At 56.7% G+C, this 14,156-nt stretch overlaps 1 protein-coding gene across 3 annotated transcripts in view; it reads left to right on the top strand.

The window, feature by feature from the left end:
- FAM222A (family with sequence similarity 222 member A) overlaps window positions 1–13,196 on the top strand; it is a 28,914-nt gene extending 15,718 nt beyond the window's left edge. For all 3 annotated transcript variants that reach the window (XM_042034931.1, XM_042034932.1, XM_042034930.1), the window contains exons 2-3: window positions 21–139; window positions 10,574–13,196. In XM_042034931.1, the coding sequence (XP_041890865.1) occupies window positions 58–139; window positions 10,574–11,781 (1,290 nt within the window). In that variant the 5' untranslated portion in view covers window positions 21–57 and the 3' untranslated portion in view covers window positions 11,782–13,196. The remainder of the gene's footprint in view (window positions 1–20; window positions 140–10,573) is intronic.
- Window positions 13,197–14,156: the final 960 nt, after the last annotated feature.

Genomic DNA, 14,156 nt, shown 5'->3' with positions numbered 1-14,156 from the left:
GTGTGTCTCCTCTCTCGCAGGGTGTGGGGCAGCAGCGCCCGCAGGGAAGCCCGGACCATGCTGGCCTGCCTGCAGAGGACCCAGAACCCCCCAGCCCAGCACCTCCCCTGCCCCAACAAGGCGCTGGAGCCGCGCAAGTGTAAGTGCCCGGGGGCGAGCGCCCGCTTTGATGCTGTTTCCCTTATTGAAAAAGACATTTATTTAACCGATAATTAAAAAGAGCAGGAGAAGCGGGGAGGAGGGGAGGAGAGGGGGAGGAAGGAGCCAAGATAAGCAAATTAAATTGGGTTCTGTGATTGATAAGTCCAACTTCAGCAAATGTTGCAGAGCTGCCTGGGAAGCGTGGCGGCGGCAGAGGATGGTGCAGTCGTCCCCCCAAACCTCCCCGGCCCTTCCCCCCCTAATTACTTTCCCCGTTTTGCTGCAGCTCGCCTTCCCCAGGAGCTGGCCTTTCAGATAAGCTGTAAACTAGTTACATTAAAATGGGATCCAAAAGGTCACTCCAGCAAAGCACCTGTCTCTCCCAGCCTTTGTCTCTCAATCCAAACCGTGATTAAATGTATATTTAATGAGCCTGCTTTAGGCAGGCGTGTTTGACCTCTCCGGCTGGGAAAGACGCATTAAGATTCTCAAGTGATGAATGTGTGTTTTAAAGAGGGGAGTGGATATTTTTCTGCTGGTCTCAGTTGGATTTTTAAACATTGCCGGCTGAAGACAAATCAGTTGCTAAAGCTCTGCTTGTTAGGCTGTGACAGCCCCCGGGTGTTTGTTTAATGAGCTGGATTTTCCCAGAGATGTTTTTTTCCACTCTACCTGGGCACCCTGCGCAGCCAGGCAAGCTGGGCATGGGGTTTGGGCAAGCTGGGCACGGATTTTGGATGATGCTCGGCCTCCCTGGGGACCCCCAGCATCACTTTGGCATCGCACTGCCAGTCAGGAGGGTTATTTATCTTTGGAAGTTCTTTTATCCCTGAAACTTATCCCTGGAATTGTTCATGGCCAGGTTGGACAGGGCTTGGAGCAGAAGGTGTCCCTGCTCATGGCAGGGGGTGGAAGTGGGTGATCTTGAAGGTCTCTTCCAACCCAAACCATTCTGGCTTCCATGAGTTTTTGGGTGAAGCTCCCCAATGGCCAGCACAGGGAATGGGTCACCCAGGCCAGAGGTGGGGTGATGGGCATCCAGATGTCACAGTGCAGCTTGCACTGCAGTGGAGCGTGTGGTGCCTCCCAGATCTCCTCCTTATTTGTGTCTAGAAGGAAAAAGAATGTTGCTCTTGTAAAATTATTCCTAATCCGTCATGCCTGAGCATCATGGTTGGCGTGAGGTGTCCGGCTCCTGGGGCACCTTGTTGCCATGGAATAATGAGCTCAGCCATGCCCACATGGTCTGAGACCTGCAGGCAGTATGAGCCTGGCAGGGTTTTCTGACGACTGGAGGTGTTTGGGAATCTCTGTGATTGTGATCCTAAGGTCAGGATACACCTGCTGGTCCCCACAGCATTCTCTGGATGCAGCTCAGAGCTAAGGACCATCAGCTCATGGAACAAAGCCCAGGGGCACCTTCCTGCTGGGGGCGGTTGGTGCTTTCTAGCATTTCCCACCCTGCCAGAGGTGCTGAAATAAGGAGGTTTGAGAAGCAGGAGCCCTTGTGTGGTGTCACATATGGTGCCATCAGTGTGAGAGATGTTCCTGGATACAGCTGCCTGTGTCCTGGGAGGGTCCCAGCCCCAGGGTCCCGGTGATCCTGGAGCTGTGCCAGTGGGATGTGGGCAGAGGTCTGACCCCACCCCAGAGCGTGGCAGGTACGGGGTACCCAGGAGACAGAGTTTTTGACTTGGGCAGGACCGTGCTCACCTGAGATCTCCAAGGCTTGTGTCCCCCGGGATGGGTGGCAGCGGCCGAGCTCCCACCTGGACCCCCACGCTGCGCTCGCCACCGGCTGCCACCAGCCAGGTCACCTTAATCAAAGTTTAGCTGCCCGTGTGCTTCCGCTCGTTATGGGCAAATCCGGCACGTCTCGCTCCTCTCTGCCTCCTGGCAGCGCAAATTAAATTGCAGGTGACATCCAGGGCCACGCATCTGCCTTGGAATACAATTTTCCCTTCCTTATTTATGGCACCTGTGGGAAGCATGGTGGAGGGGCCGGGAGCTGGCGCGGGGCCGAGCTCCCGCCGCCACCGGAACGCCCGTGCAGAGAATCGGCACGGAGAGCGCGCTCTTCAAACCAGGCGCAATTTAGAAGTGCCTCTGATTACTTAATTTGCTCCTGAGTATCTCAGTAATTATCTTTATGGGTCTTATTTCTGTCCTCTGGCATTGTTTCTGTCGATATTAAATGAGTCTGGCTCTCGGCACATTGGCCGTCTGGCCCGGCACCACTGTGAAATCCTATTATCCTGCCCGCGCCGCTGATTAATTTTGGTATTAATTTCACCTAAAAGGTGAGCTGACTCATTTTCCTGCCTGTGCAGGGAGCTGCCGGTGCCTTCACCCCCCGGTTCTGCCCCTGGCCTCTCCTGCTAATTGTTGTCCTCCCATCTCCGTGCCCCCCACACTGGTGCGGCCGCATCCCAGCAGGCCCGGAGCATCCCACACAATCCATCCTGATAAAGCTGGAGGTGACTTTGCCGCTGTTGCCAGTAGTATTCCCAAGGCTGTTCTGTAGGAATCAACATGGCACGCCAGCGTTGCATCCTTGAGGAGGATGCAGGAGGGTGCCAGAGCCCTTCCAGCCCTGCCTGTGCCTCCTGCCTCCAGCTGAGGAGCAGGAGCCTGCGGAGAAGCAGCATCCTCAGGAAAATATCACGTCCAATTAACTCCAGCAGCCTGGTCCCTTTTGATTTTATCCTGGGTGCATTACAGGAATCCGGAGCTTTATTTAAATTATAAATCAAATAATGCCCCTCTCAGCTTGGCCAAACTCTTTGCTGCTCCCACTCTCGGCAGTCACGGAGCAGCGGATGATATTTAATGAAATGTTCTTTTCCATGTGCTCTCCTCCAGCCAGCCTGGGGCTGGGAGTGTGGCAGGGAGCAGGATGTGTGTGCCCCTAAAGAGGCTGGGATCCATGGGGAGCTGGGAGCCGTGGGGAGTTCACAGAGGTGAACCTCTTGAGCATCCTCCATGGCCTACAAGAAAGATGGAGAGGGATTATTTACAAGACCATGGAATGGCAGGACAAGTGAGAATGGGCTCACAGTGCCAGAGGGCAGGGATAGATGGGAAACTGGGGGGGAATTCTTCCCTGTGAGGGTGGTGAGGCCCTGGCAGAGGGTGCCCAGAGAAGCTGTGGCTGCCCCATCCCTGGAAGTGTCCAAGGCCAGGTTGGACAGGACTTGGAGCACCCTGGGCTGGTGGAAGGTGTCCCTGCCATGGCAGAGGGTAGAATGGGATGAGTTTTAAGGTCCCTTCCAACCCAAACTGGCTTCTGGGATTCTTTCACCATTCACATCCTCCGTGCTGGGGGTCCCATGGGACCTGTCACCTCGGCCCCACTGGGACAGTGGCTCTTGGGGGTGGCACAAGCCCTCCCGGGGCCCATCTGGGTATTAAAACACTAACGAGGAGATGGCCCTAATGAGAGGTGATGGCTGGAGCTCAGCCAGCAGCACCGTGCAGGGAACTCAGCTCCAGGGTCACCCACAGCTCTCCCTGCACCTGTGGGGACTCTCATCAGTGATAAACCCGTTAATTGCACACGGGATGAGGCCCCGTTTAACGGCTCCTCGTTACCCAATTCTGCTTGTTCCAAGGGCATTTTCATTAGAGTGGCTGCAGTGAGGCTTTGCTTTTGTACACACCCATAAAATATCATTTTAATTTCATGAGGGGTTACACATGAGTGAAGTAAGATTAATTCTTTCATTTTCAGTTTCTGGAAGGGATCGGTTAATGATGGTTCTGTGTATTTATGTATGTGCCATAAAAAGGAGTTCAATTAACTGCTGGGCCCAAAATGTGCTGTTGACTTGCACTTTCCCTGCCAGGAATTGCTGCAAAAACACTTTTCCATCGGTCACATGTGGCGATGGAGGCTGAGGTGGGGCTGCTCAGTGCCCATCTGCCACCAGGTCAGAGCCCTGGATTTGGGGTGGGCTTGGCTGGTAATGATGCAGCGCACGAGGGGGTTTGGTTTGTGTCTGAACTTCCCAGGATTGTGGTGGTCCATTGGCCACAGAGCATGTTCCTGGGCACTGGCAGACCCCAGGATGGGGCACCTTGTATTGGGGGTGTCCACCCGGCTCCCCTCGGCAGGTACAAAGCCCGTGGCTTGAATTAATTCAAATATTAATTAGCTGTGGATGAGTGAGCAGAGGGGCCGGGAGCAGTTGGGATGAGCTGCAGGACCAACAGAGGTGGTGGGGTCCCCTCCTGGTCCTGGGGTCCCTTGGAGGCTCCATGGTGAAATGGCATCAGGGTGGCATCAGGGCTGTGTCGGGTGACCGAAGGGTGGCCCTGGGACAGCACTGGGATGGCACTGGGGTGGTGGTTGTGTTGGGGTGGCCTCAGGGCTCTGTTGGCTTCAGATGGGTGGCACTGGAATGGCTTTGGGGTGGCAGTTGTTTTGGGGTGGCCTCAGGGCAGTGTTGGGTGGCATACGGGTGGCACTAGGGCGGTACTGTGGCAGCATCATGATGGTGGCTGGGGTGGCACCGAGTATCATACGGGCGGCATGAGGGTGGCAGCGTTAGAGTGGCACTGGGGGAGCATCAGGACGGCATTGGGATGGCACTGGGCTGACACAGGGAACAGGATGAGCCTGGCATTGAGGTGGCACCAGGGCATCCTCGCGCCCCGGCTGCGGTGGCACGGTGGCCAGCGTGGCACAGAGCACGGTGCCGGCGCCGCGCTAATACCTCGTGGAGGAGACAAATGGGAAGTGACACGTGTGTATGTAGACGGGTATTTGTGGTGACGCTTTGACTGCAGATAATAAAGTGCTCGCCCCGAGGTGATCCAATTCAGCAGCCGCCTCGGCAGAGCCGCGCGCGACGAGGGGGAGAAGAAAGGGAAGGAAGAAAGGCCCGTCTGAAATGACATGTCAGCCTAAAAAGGGAACGTGTTAACGGATGAATATCTGGGGACGGCGAGCCCGGCGCTTCCCTTTGTGCTTTGTCATGAATTTTGTTGTCTTTGCAGATTCCGGCGCTGCCGCGCGGGGTTTGCCACCTACGGTTATTCAGATGGTTTTCTCCCGCTATTATTGCTGTAGTTGGTTTAATTTAAGCCCCCGGAGCCGGGGCGTGTTTGTCTCGGCTCCTGCCACCGGGGCTGGGGGGTCCCGCAATGGGGGCTCTGCCGTGGGGACGCAGCGATTTTGGGGACAGCGCAGGGTGCTGGTCACGGGTGGCGCGGTCCCTTCGGTCGTGGGGGAGGGGACAGGGACCCCCACGGCATCCACGGCGGCGCGGTGGCCTCTGCGCCACCCATCCTGGGGACACTGTCACCATAGAAACCGCCGCTGGTGCGGGATGGGAGGGCCGGAGGATGTGGCAGCCACCCAACCCGCCCGGAGCGGGGGGCACAGTGCCCGCAGCCCCCCTGCCCGGCAGCACCCAAAAACCACTCGTGGCTGCTCTCCCCAGGCTGGGGGGCTGCACACACCCCCCCCCCCCCCCATGCCCACCCGTTGGTCACCCTGGTCTGGGCAGGGCAGCATCCCTGTGCCACCCCCAGGTCCAGCTGGGACCCCCTGGAGTTTGCCCTGCCCTCATCCAGGGGTCACTGGCTCTGTCTCCCACCCTGACTGTGCCAGGCTCTGCCCTCCAGGGCAGCCAGATCCTGCCAGGCAGCTTTGCTACCTGGGGCACAGACCCAAAACTTGAAGGACTGCCTTGATTTGCTAAATGTAGCAGCTTTTGTTTGTTTTCTTCCAAGTGTTTTCCAAATATTGAGGTTTCTTCCAAGTGTTTTGCAAATATTTAGGGTTTAGCTCTTACAAAATCTGTTCCCAGTGTGGCAGGCGGAGAAAAAGGGGATTTTTGATGCTTTTTGAAGCTTCGAAGGCATTTGGATCGCCTCACTGCAAGGGGAACGGGGATCCTGGTCCCAAAGCTGGGGACGAGCTCTCAGCTCTCATGGAATTTAATTCATTTGAAGGCTGCAGCACTATTATTTTTTAATAAGAGCCATTGGCACGGCTGCTCAGGTCCCCAGTGGGCTCCTCCGCCCGCCATCGCTCCCCTTCCCACCCCTCCCGCCCCTGTGCCAATTAAAAATCCTGCCTAATTGCTGCCCTTCTGCCCCACCAGCTCAGAGAGGCCGGGCAGGAACAAACCAGGAGCTCAGGGCTGGAAATGTCAGTGCTTTTCTGGAAAAGGGGCAGCAGGGCAGGACAGGGATGGAGGGTGAGGATGAGGAGGGAGGGTGAGGTTGGGTAGGATGCTCAGGGCTCCAGGAAAATGCCCCTTCCCAGGGTGAATGTGGCGATGGGACAACGTGAAGACAAAGCTGGGGCAGACGCTTTCCTTGAGCTGCTTTTTTGGGGACGAGCCCTCCATTGCAGCTTTTTTTCACATCTGAAGAAAGGGGTGAAAAGCTTTTTCCTGTGGGACCACGGGAAGGCGAGGCTGGGAAGCTTCCAGCCACGCGTCGCCTTCGGCAGCTTTATAAAGATTCCCTGCCGAGATTACTTCTTTCATTTATTGCAAAATATTGTAGCGCCTTCGATGTGTAAAAATAAGGATTGTCCCATCTTATCTCGCAAGGAATGGGGGGCAGGGAGGGAGCAGCACGTGTCTCTCGTGCTGCTGTTAACCACCGAGGTGCCGTGTCCTGCCACATTCCCACTCGGCTTCTCCCTGCTGAGCCCGTGCTCAGGGCTGTGGTGCTGCTGGTGCTGATCCCCAAATTGTTCCCTCTTGTGCACCCCAATATCCTGCTCCCTGTCCCCTTCCAGAGCTGGGCAGCTGCCAGGCAGTGCAGTCTCATGGACTGGAAGTTAAAGGCACAAATTGCTGGTGCCTGTGCTGATCCTCCTTCAGCGAAGATGTTCCAGCACCAGCCTGGGGGACACACAGGCAGCTGGGCTGTGGGAGCAGCGTGGAGCTTCCTTCCTGGTGCTGAGTGTCTGTCCTGTCCTTCCTGGTCCTGAGCATCCTTCCCAGTACTGAGCATCCTTCCTGGAAGTGAGGATCCATTCTGTCCTTCCTGGTCCTAAACATTCTTCCTGATCCTGAACATCCTTCCCAGTGCTGAGCATCCTTCCTGGTCCTGGGCATCCTTCCTGGTGCCATTTTGATCCCACAACTGCTTTAACCAAGCAGTCCCCCAGTTAACTTCCCTTCCCTTCCCTTCCCTTCCCTTCCCTTCCCTTCCCTTCCCTTCCCTTCCCTTCCCTTCCCTTCCCTTCCTCTTTCCTTTCTTTCCTAGGCCTGTGGCTGCAGCCAGGCATGGTGTGGGGGTCCCTGGGGACACCAGGGATCAGAGGAATGCAGGGGTTGCAAGGAATACTGTAAATGTAGGGGATGTGGGAGATGCAGGGAATGCTGGGTGTGAGGGGGATGTGGGGGATGCAGGTGGGCACGTCTGAGGAGGCTTTTGGGAGGGGTTCCTCCCACCTCTCCAACCCTTCCCACAGCCATCCCTGGTCCCCATCAGACATTTTGCCCTATCCTGCTGCTCCGGGCACAGCAGGGACAGTGCTCCCCGCTCCATAAACCGAGATTTATTCCGGATCACGGCCCCAGCGGGGTCTGGGATTTACATCTGTGTCTGGGACCGGGTTTGGTGGCCAATTTGCTAAAGTAAAAAGTTGTTTAGCTGCAGGCGTAATCTCATAAGCCCGTGCTGCCATTAGCCGGGGTCTCCTCTCTGCCTGGCTTTCCAATAATGCTCCGAGCAGAAGCTCAGAGTAATATAAAAAGCCACCGGATTATTACTGCGGGCGATGCATTTTCCATTTACAGTAATAAAATACTGAAGAAACAAAACAATTTAAAATTCCAATAAAATTCAAACCAAATCTTTGGCTGCTGAGCAGATTCAATTATTTAGCCGTTATTGAGTGCAGGCTGGAAAAATAGAGCCGGTCAGGGAGGGAGAGGGGAGCTGAGGCGTGCCAGATGCATCCCATGGGAATGCCAGTGAGGGAGGGAGCTGGGAGGCAGGGAAACATCTGGGAGAAGAGGCTGGTGGTGGACACTCCTCGCTGGCAGCGGCTGGGCTGGGTTTAGGGATGGCAAGAGCCGTGGTGATGGTGATTGGACCGGCAGCCGAGGGATCCGCCGTGCATCCCCGGCGGGTCAGCTCCGGTGCTCCAAGTCCAGGAGGAGATGGACAGGAGGGGACAAGCAGCGAGCGGCTGTGTCAGGGCCGGCTGCGCCCGCCGGTGCCGCCGTGGCTCGGGCAAGTTCGCATCTCGCAGTAATTACAGGCGGCTGGGAAGCGGTAATTACTGCGGAGAGCAGCAGCGCCGCAGCCGCCGGCGTGCCGGCAGCCGCCGGGAGAGCGGCCGCTCTGTAATTTTCCCGGCGGGGGTGCGGTGCGTCACCCTGAGATGTGACAACACGCCGAATTGGTGGCTTGTCACATCCAACCCAGCTGGAGCAAAGAGGCGACAAAGGCTGCTCCGGGCACGTGCCAGGGCTGGCGGGTGGGATGCCCTCGGCCAGGCTCGGATCACCGGGGTTGTTGTCCCACGGCACAGGGACACCCCAAAAGTGTCACCTGCAGCCCCAGCGCTTGGGGATAGGGTTTTGGTGATCCCGGTCAGGGAACCGTGGTGCCCACGGGTGATGCCACTTCCCTCCCTCCCTCCCTCCCTCCTGCAATGGCCCCTTGGTTTTTAAATATTTTTCCTCGGAAAGGAGTGTTTCTGTGGAATAGGCTCATTAGGGATTCTGCTAGTGTCACCAGCTAATTAGTGTCATGTTATTTGAGTATTCACGATGCTGCCACCTCCAAGGACAGTGGTGCTGGCATGAAGGGGAATGCAGATGTGTGTGCCGTGCCATTCCATGCCGTGCCATTCCATGCCATGCCTCTGGGCAGAGAGGTCCCATTCACAGCCTGCTGTCTTGGGGGGTGCCCATGCCCAGCAGAGCCCACCATGCTCGCTCAGTGTGCCTTCACTACCCCGACAGCTTTGTGGGAGCACCGGAGCTTTCCAGAGGCCGGAGGGTTGGTGCCTGGGAAGTGCTGGTGCCAAACGTCCTCACGTGTCCTGCCTGGAGGGAGCTGCTGGTGCCGTGCCTCCTGTGTCCCGGCAGCTCCATTAAATCCTCCTCAACGGCGCTGGTTTTAATTGGCTTAATACACTCGTTAATAAGAATGTCTATTTAAGACACCTGTAAAAAGCCCATAACATCAGCTTAATGGGAGCAATGGCTGGCGCAGGCGCTGCGTCCTGCCTGAGCAATTACTGCACCCATGGAGAGCATGGAGAGCATGGAGAGCATGGAAAGCAACCACAGCCTCACTGCTGTGTCCCCCCAGCACCCCTCTGCTGCTGAGAGTGGGGGTGATGGGAGAATCACAGATTCCAGTGCGTCCCTCCCTCTGAATCCTGGTTTTAACCAGTGCCTGGTTCATCCGGGCATGTCACAGCCACAGAAACGTCACTCAGAGTGGGATTGGGACAGGCAGTGCCTTCACAGGGAATGTGGAATGTGCCCAGTGGTGCAGCTGTTCTGCGGTGACTTTGCCACCCAGAGCGTGGCGGCATCAGGGGTTGGTGGCATCGGGAGCAAAGTGCTCTGGGTACTGAGGGGTTGCACTGCCTGGGAAGGCTCCCCAACCCCCCCCAGTTTTGCCATCTCTCCCTTACAAAACCTTCCTCTGTGCAGGCACCAGGTCTGGCATTCCTGGTGTTCCGTAGATATCCCTTGGCAGGGTTGGGAATTTGGGAACCAGCTGGGAACCAACCATCATTCCCATGTGCCGACGTGTACGTGCGTGTGCCTGTGTGTGTGTGTGTGTGTGTGTAGATTTTAAACACCTAATTTATTCCATCTATTAGATAGATTTTGTAGATTTAATCATTTTCACAGTTGGTGGCTCATTGGATACTCAAGATAAACTCCAAATGAAAGTATAATGGGAACGACAAATGAGTTTTCACACCAGAATGGCAGAAACTTGCTCAGGAAAGAGTTTGAAAGGAACAAAACTATATACATATATAATATTTTTTTCTGCAGTGGCTTTTGCTGACTCCAGTAGGTTACCACAGTTAATTTCACCAGTTTTGTTCATCTGTAAAATTGCATAAAAGTGACATTTTTGTGCTCATTATAGGAACTGCTGATTTATGGCTGGTAAATGCAATGCTTTTCCATTTTTGGTGAGGTTCTCGTAGCAGCGCAAAGCACCCATGAAATTGCTTGTATAATGTAGTTTAAATCCAATCTCAGAGAAAGATTCCCCCGTTGGGTAAAGTGACATTTCCATTCTCCACACCGAGTTTATTTTAGGCCACTTACAAGTGACTCCTGTCAGCGGGAGGGGACAGCTTGGTGCCGTGACCTGGTTTCTGCCGGGAGCGGGTGGGATCCAGCCGGGGGAGGATGGTGCTGGGGTGCTGGCTCTCCTCATCCTGGTGGTGTTGGATTCACCCCACGCTTTGCTCCCGCAGGCGAGACGGCCCCCATGCATTCCCCGCGCTACCCCAGCCCCGCCGAACTGGACGCCTACGCACAGAAGGTGGCCAACAGCCCGCTGACCATCAAGATCTTCCCCACCAACATCAGGGTCCCCCAGCACAAGCACCTTAACCGGACGGTGAACGGCTACGACACCACGGGGCAGCGGTACAGCCCCTACCCCCTGCACGCCGGCGGCTACCAGGGGCTGCTGGCCATCGTCAAAGCCTCCGGCAAAAGCGTGGTGAAGAACTCGGAGGGGAAGCGGACTAAGCTCTCGCCCGCCCAGGTGGGCGTCGCTCCCTACCCCGCCTCAAGCACTTTAGCTCAAGGTCCCTCCTGCGCCGGGCAGCTGAGCTACCACGGCGGCCAGAAGCAGCTGGAGGGTCCCGTGCCCCCCAACGTGACGGTGGCGGCCTCGGTGCTGCCGCTGGCGGGCAGGAGCCTGGCCCTGCCGCCCTCCAACCTGCCCTCCATCCAGAGCATCATCTACCAGATCAATCAGCAGTGCCAGGCGCAGGGTGCCCAGCCCGGCTGCCCGGCCGTCGTGGCCGCCCACCCCAGCCCGGCCAAGCACGGCGCTTTCGGCCCCGGCTACGGCGGCACCGTCCTGCCCGAGTGCCGCAAGGGCGCCGAGCTGGCGCTGGGCTCCAACCCGGCCGCCGCCCTGGGACCCAAGGCAGGCGTCTACCCCGAGGGCATGGACTACCTGGTGTGGCAGCAGAAGCAGCAGCAGCAGCACCTGCGAATGTACAGCGGGGGCAGCGGCGGCGGGGGGGCCCTCAGCAAGTCCCCCGAGACGTGCGCGGGCGCCTCACGGCCCTACGGCCTGGGCAGCGCGGCCGACAAGGTGAGCTCGTCCCCCTTGAACTGCATGCACGGCAACTTCGCGGTGGGCCAGTACTTCGCTCCCCCCTGGAACAGCATCCTGGTGACCCCCAACAGCGACTGTTACAACCCACCGGAGCTGGGGGCCGGGCCCCGCGAGCTGGGGGTGCCCCCGGCCGAGGGGCTGCCCAGCAAGACCCTCTGCAATACCTCCATCCTCAGCAGCAGCCTCCAGTCCCTGGAGTATCTCATCAACGACATCCACCCGCCCTGCATCAAGGAGCAGATGCTGGGCAAGGGCTACGAGACCGTGTCTGTGCCAAGGCTCTTGGACCACCAGCACGCCCACATCCGCCTGCCCGTCTACAGATAAGGGACCGATGCTGCTCTTCCCAAACCCAGGGCGAGGACTTTGGCGCGAGCTGCGGGTACCGACCGCGGCAGCGAGGGCGGGGGGACGGGGAGGGGGACACGGGGTCGGCTGCCGAAAGGGCTCCCGGGACACTGGCGTTGCACCGGGGTCCCCAGACTGGACACACCCGTGACCTGCTGGAAGCCGAGGCCGAAGGACCGCTTGTCTATATAGCTCAGAAATCATTTTATCTCCACGAATGTGAACAGGGAATTGCTACGAGTTGCTGCTATCCAGGGAGGGGAGGCTCTGCTGCGCTGGCAGTGCCTGGAGCGGGGCAGAGCCCGGTGTCGTGGCCAGCTGGGACCCTCCATGGTGGGTCCCAGCGCGGTGCGTGGCCGGGAGGCTCCATGGTGGCCAGTGCTGGCCTGGCAGCTGTCCAGGAGGCTCCACAGGGGCTGGTCCTGGCACGGCAGTGGCTGGGAGGCTCCATGGTGGCCAGTGCCAGCCCAGTGGTGGCCGGTCCCAGCCCAGCATGCGGCCAGCGTGTGGCCGCAGGGAGCTGGCGCCTGACCTGTAGCTGAAGTCCGTAACTTGCACTGCTTTGATTAAAGCTAATAACTGGGGACAGTCTGGAGGCTATTTAAGAAAAACACTTGAAAACTTGAACAGATTTTTTTGGTTTTTTAATTTTTTTTTTTTTTTTTTAGTTGACTAGGCTGTACATCTACGTGTTGGCTGCTACAGAGTCTCCTCCCACCCCTCTTCCTCCTCCTCATCCTCCTCTCGCCCGGCCCCACAGTGGCCACTGGCTCCTATTCCCACTCAACCAGGAGGTTTGGGACCCCCTCAGCCCCTCTCTCCTGGGAACCCCCCGGCTCTCACACTTCCAGGCTGTTTTATTTCCCCCCCTTACTGTCAGTTCTACCTTGGTTCTGGGTCGCGGTACCGGGGCGCTCACATACCTCCTTTTTATCTCTTTTTTTTTTTAAAAAAAAAAACCCCAAAACAATTCCAAAATGCTCATTATGGTCCGTTATTCACTCTGTGTAATTCTGTGTTTAATAGATTTGTTCATTTACAAAAGGCTCCTCACCACGAAATACAAAGTGTTTTGATGTTTAAAGGTAAAAGCAGAATAATATCCCGATGAAACCCAAGGTGATTGTGCTCGGAAAAGAGGTACTGTATCCCTGAAAGCCTGTTCAAGCACTAAGTGCATTTACAAATCTCTGAGAATGTTTTTTTTTTATACTAAAATTGACCATTATATTCTACTGTGAGAAGTGCTGGCTGCACTATATTGTTTTAAAAACGAGAAAAAAAAGAAAAAAAAAAAAAAAGGAAAAAAAAAACCAACCAAAAAACAACACAAAACCTGCAAGCCGTGTGTCCGGATGGTGTTTTTCCCAAAGTAAAACCAGGATCTCGCTGGATGTGTGCTCTGGAGTCTCTTTGCTTTGCTGTGGCCTCCCCTGGGCTCCCCCCCAGAGCCAGGGACACCCCCCTGCTCCCGGAGATTTTTAGGGCACAGAGGAGCACCTATAAATAACCTGTTAACGATGCTGAGCCATTAATCCGGCCTGGCACCAGCCTCCACCTCGCACCCAAGGGGTGGCATATGGGACAAATCCCTGGGATTAGGGCTGCGGCCTCACGTGCGCCCATGGGACGTCCGTCCCTCGCGGGGACGGGGCACCGTGTTCCCATCCCTGCTGCCACTCGTCACCCACGGCCAGTTTCCCTCTGGGTTTCCCCAGGGCAGGGGCATTCCTGGTGCCCAGGTGGGATGGGGGCTCCTAAATCTGACCCCTCTGCTCTGCCAGCAGCAGCAGTGAGTCAGTGGCACCGGGATAATGGTACTAAATCCCCAAATAGCTCCGGGCTGTGGATGCATCTCCCTGGCCTCTGTGTGCCATGGTGGGACATACGGTGTGTCCTTATCCCAGTCAGGGAGGGGACTCAGCGGGGCAGGGGCTCAGCTGCCCTCCTTGCATGGCTGAGAGGGTACAGGGATGGGATGGGAATGGGAATGGGAATGGGATGGGATGGGATGGGAATGGGCACGGGATGAGGATGGGGGCAGGATGAGAATGAGGATGGGGATCGGATAAGAGTGGGGATGAGATGGGATAGGGATGGGGACAGGACAGGGAGGAAGATGGGAATGGGATGGGGACAAGGATGTGGATAAGATGGGATGGGATAAGAATAGGGAAGGGGATGATGATGGGAACAGGGATGAGAACAGGATGGGGATGGGGGTGAGAGTGGGATAGGGATGGGATGGGATGGGATGGGATGGGATGGGATGGGATGCGATGCGATGCGATGCGATGCAATGGGATGCAATGGGATGCAATGGGATGCAATGGGATGCAATGGGATGCAATGGG

The sequence above is a fragment of the Corvus kubaryi genome, unplaced genomic scaffold (assembly GCF_017639235.1).
Source record: "Corvus kubaryi isolate FWS band 111438036 unplaced genomic scaffold, C.kubaryi_AGA036_p1.0 37382, whole genome shotgun sequence".
Taxonomy (NCBI): Eukaryota; Metazoa; Chordata; class Aves; order Passeriformes; family Corvidae; genus Corvus; species Corvus kubaryi.
The sequence above is the reverse complement of the archived record's forward strand: the minus strand, read 5'-3'. Positions and strand labels throughout refer to the sequence as shown.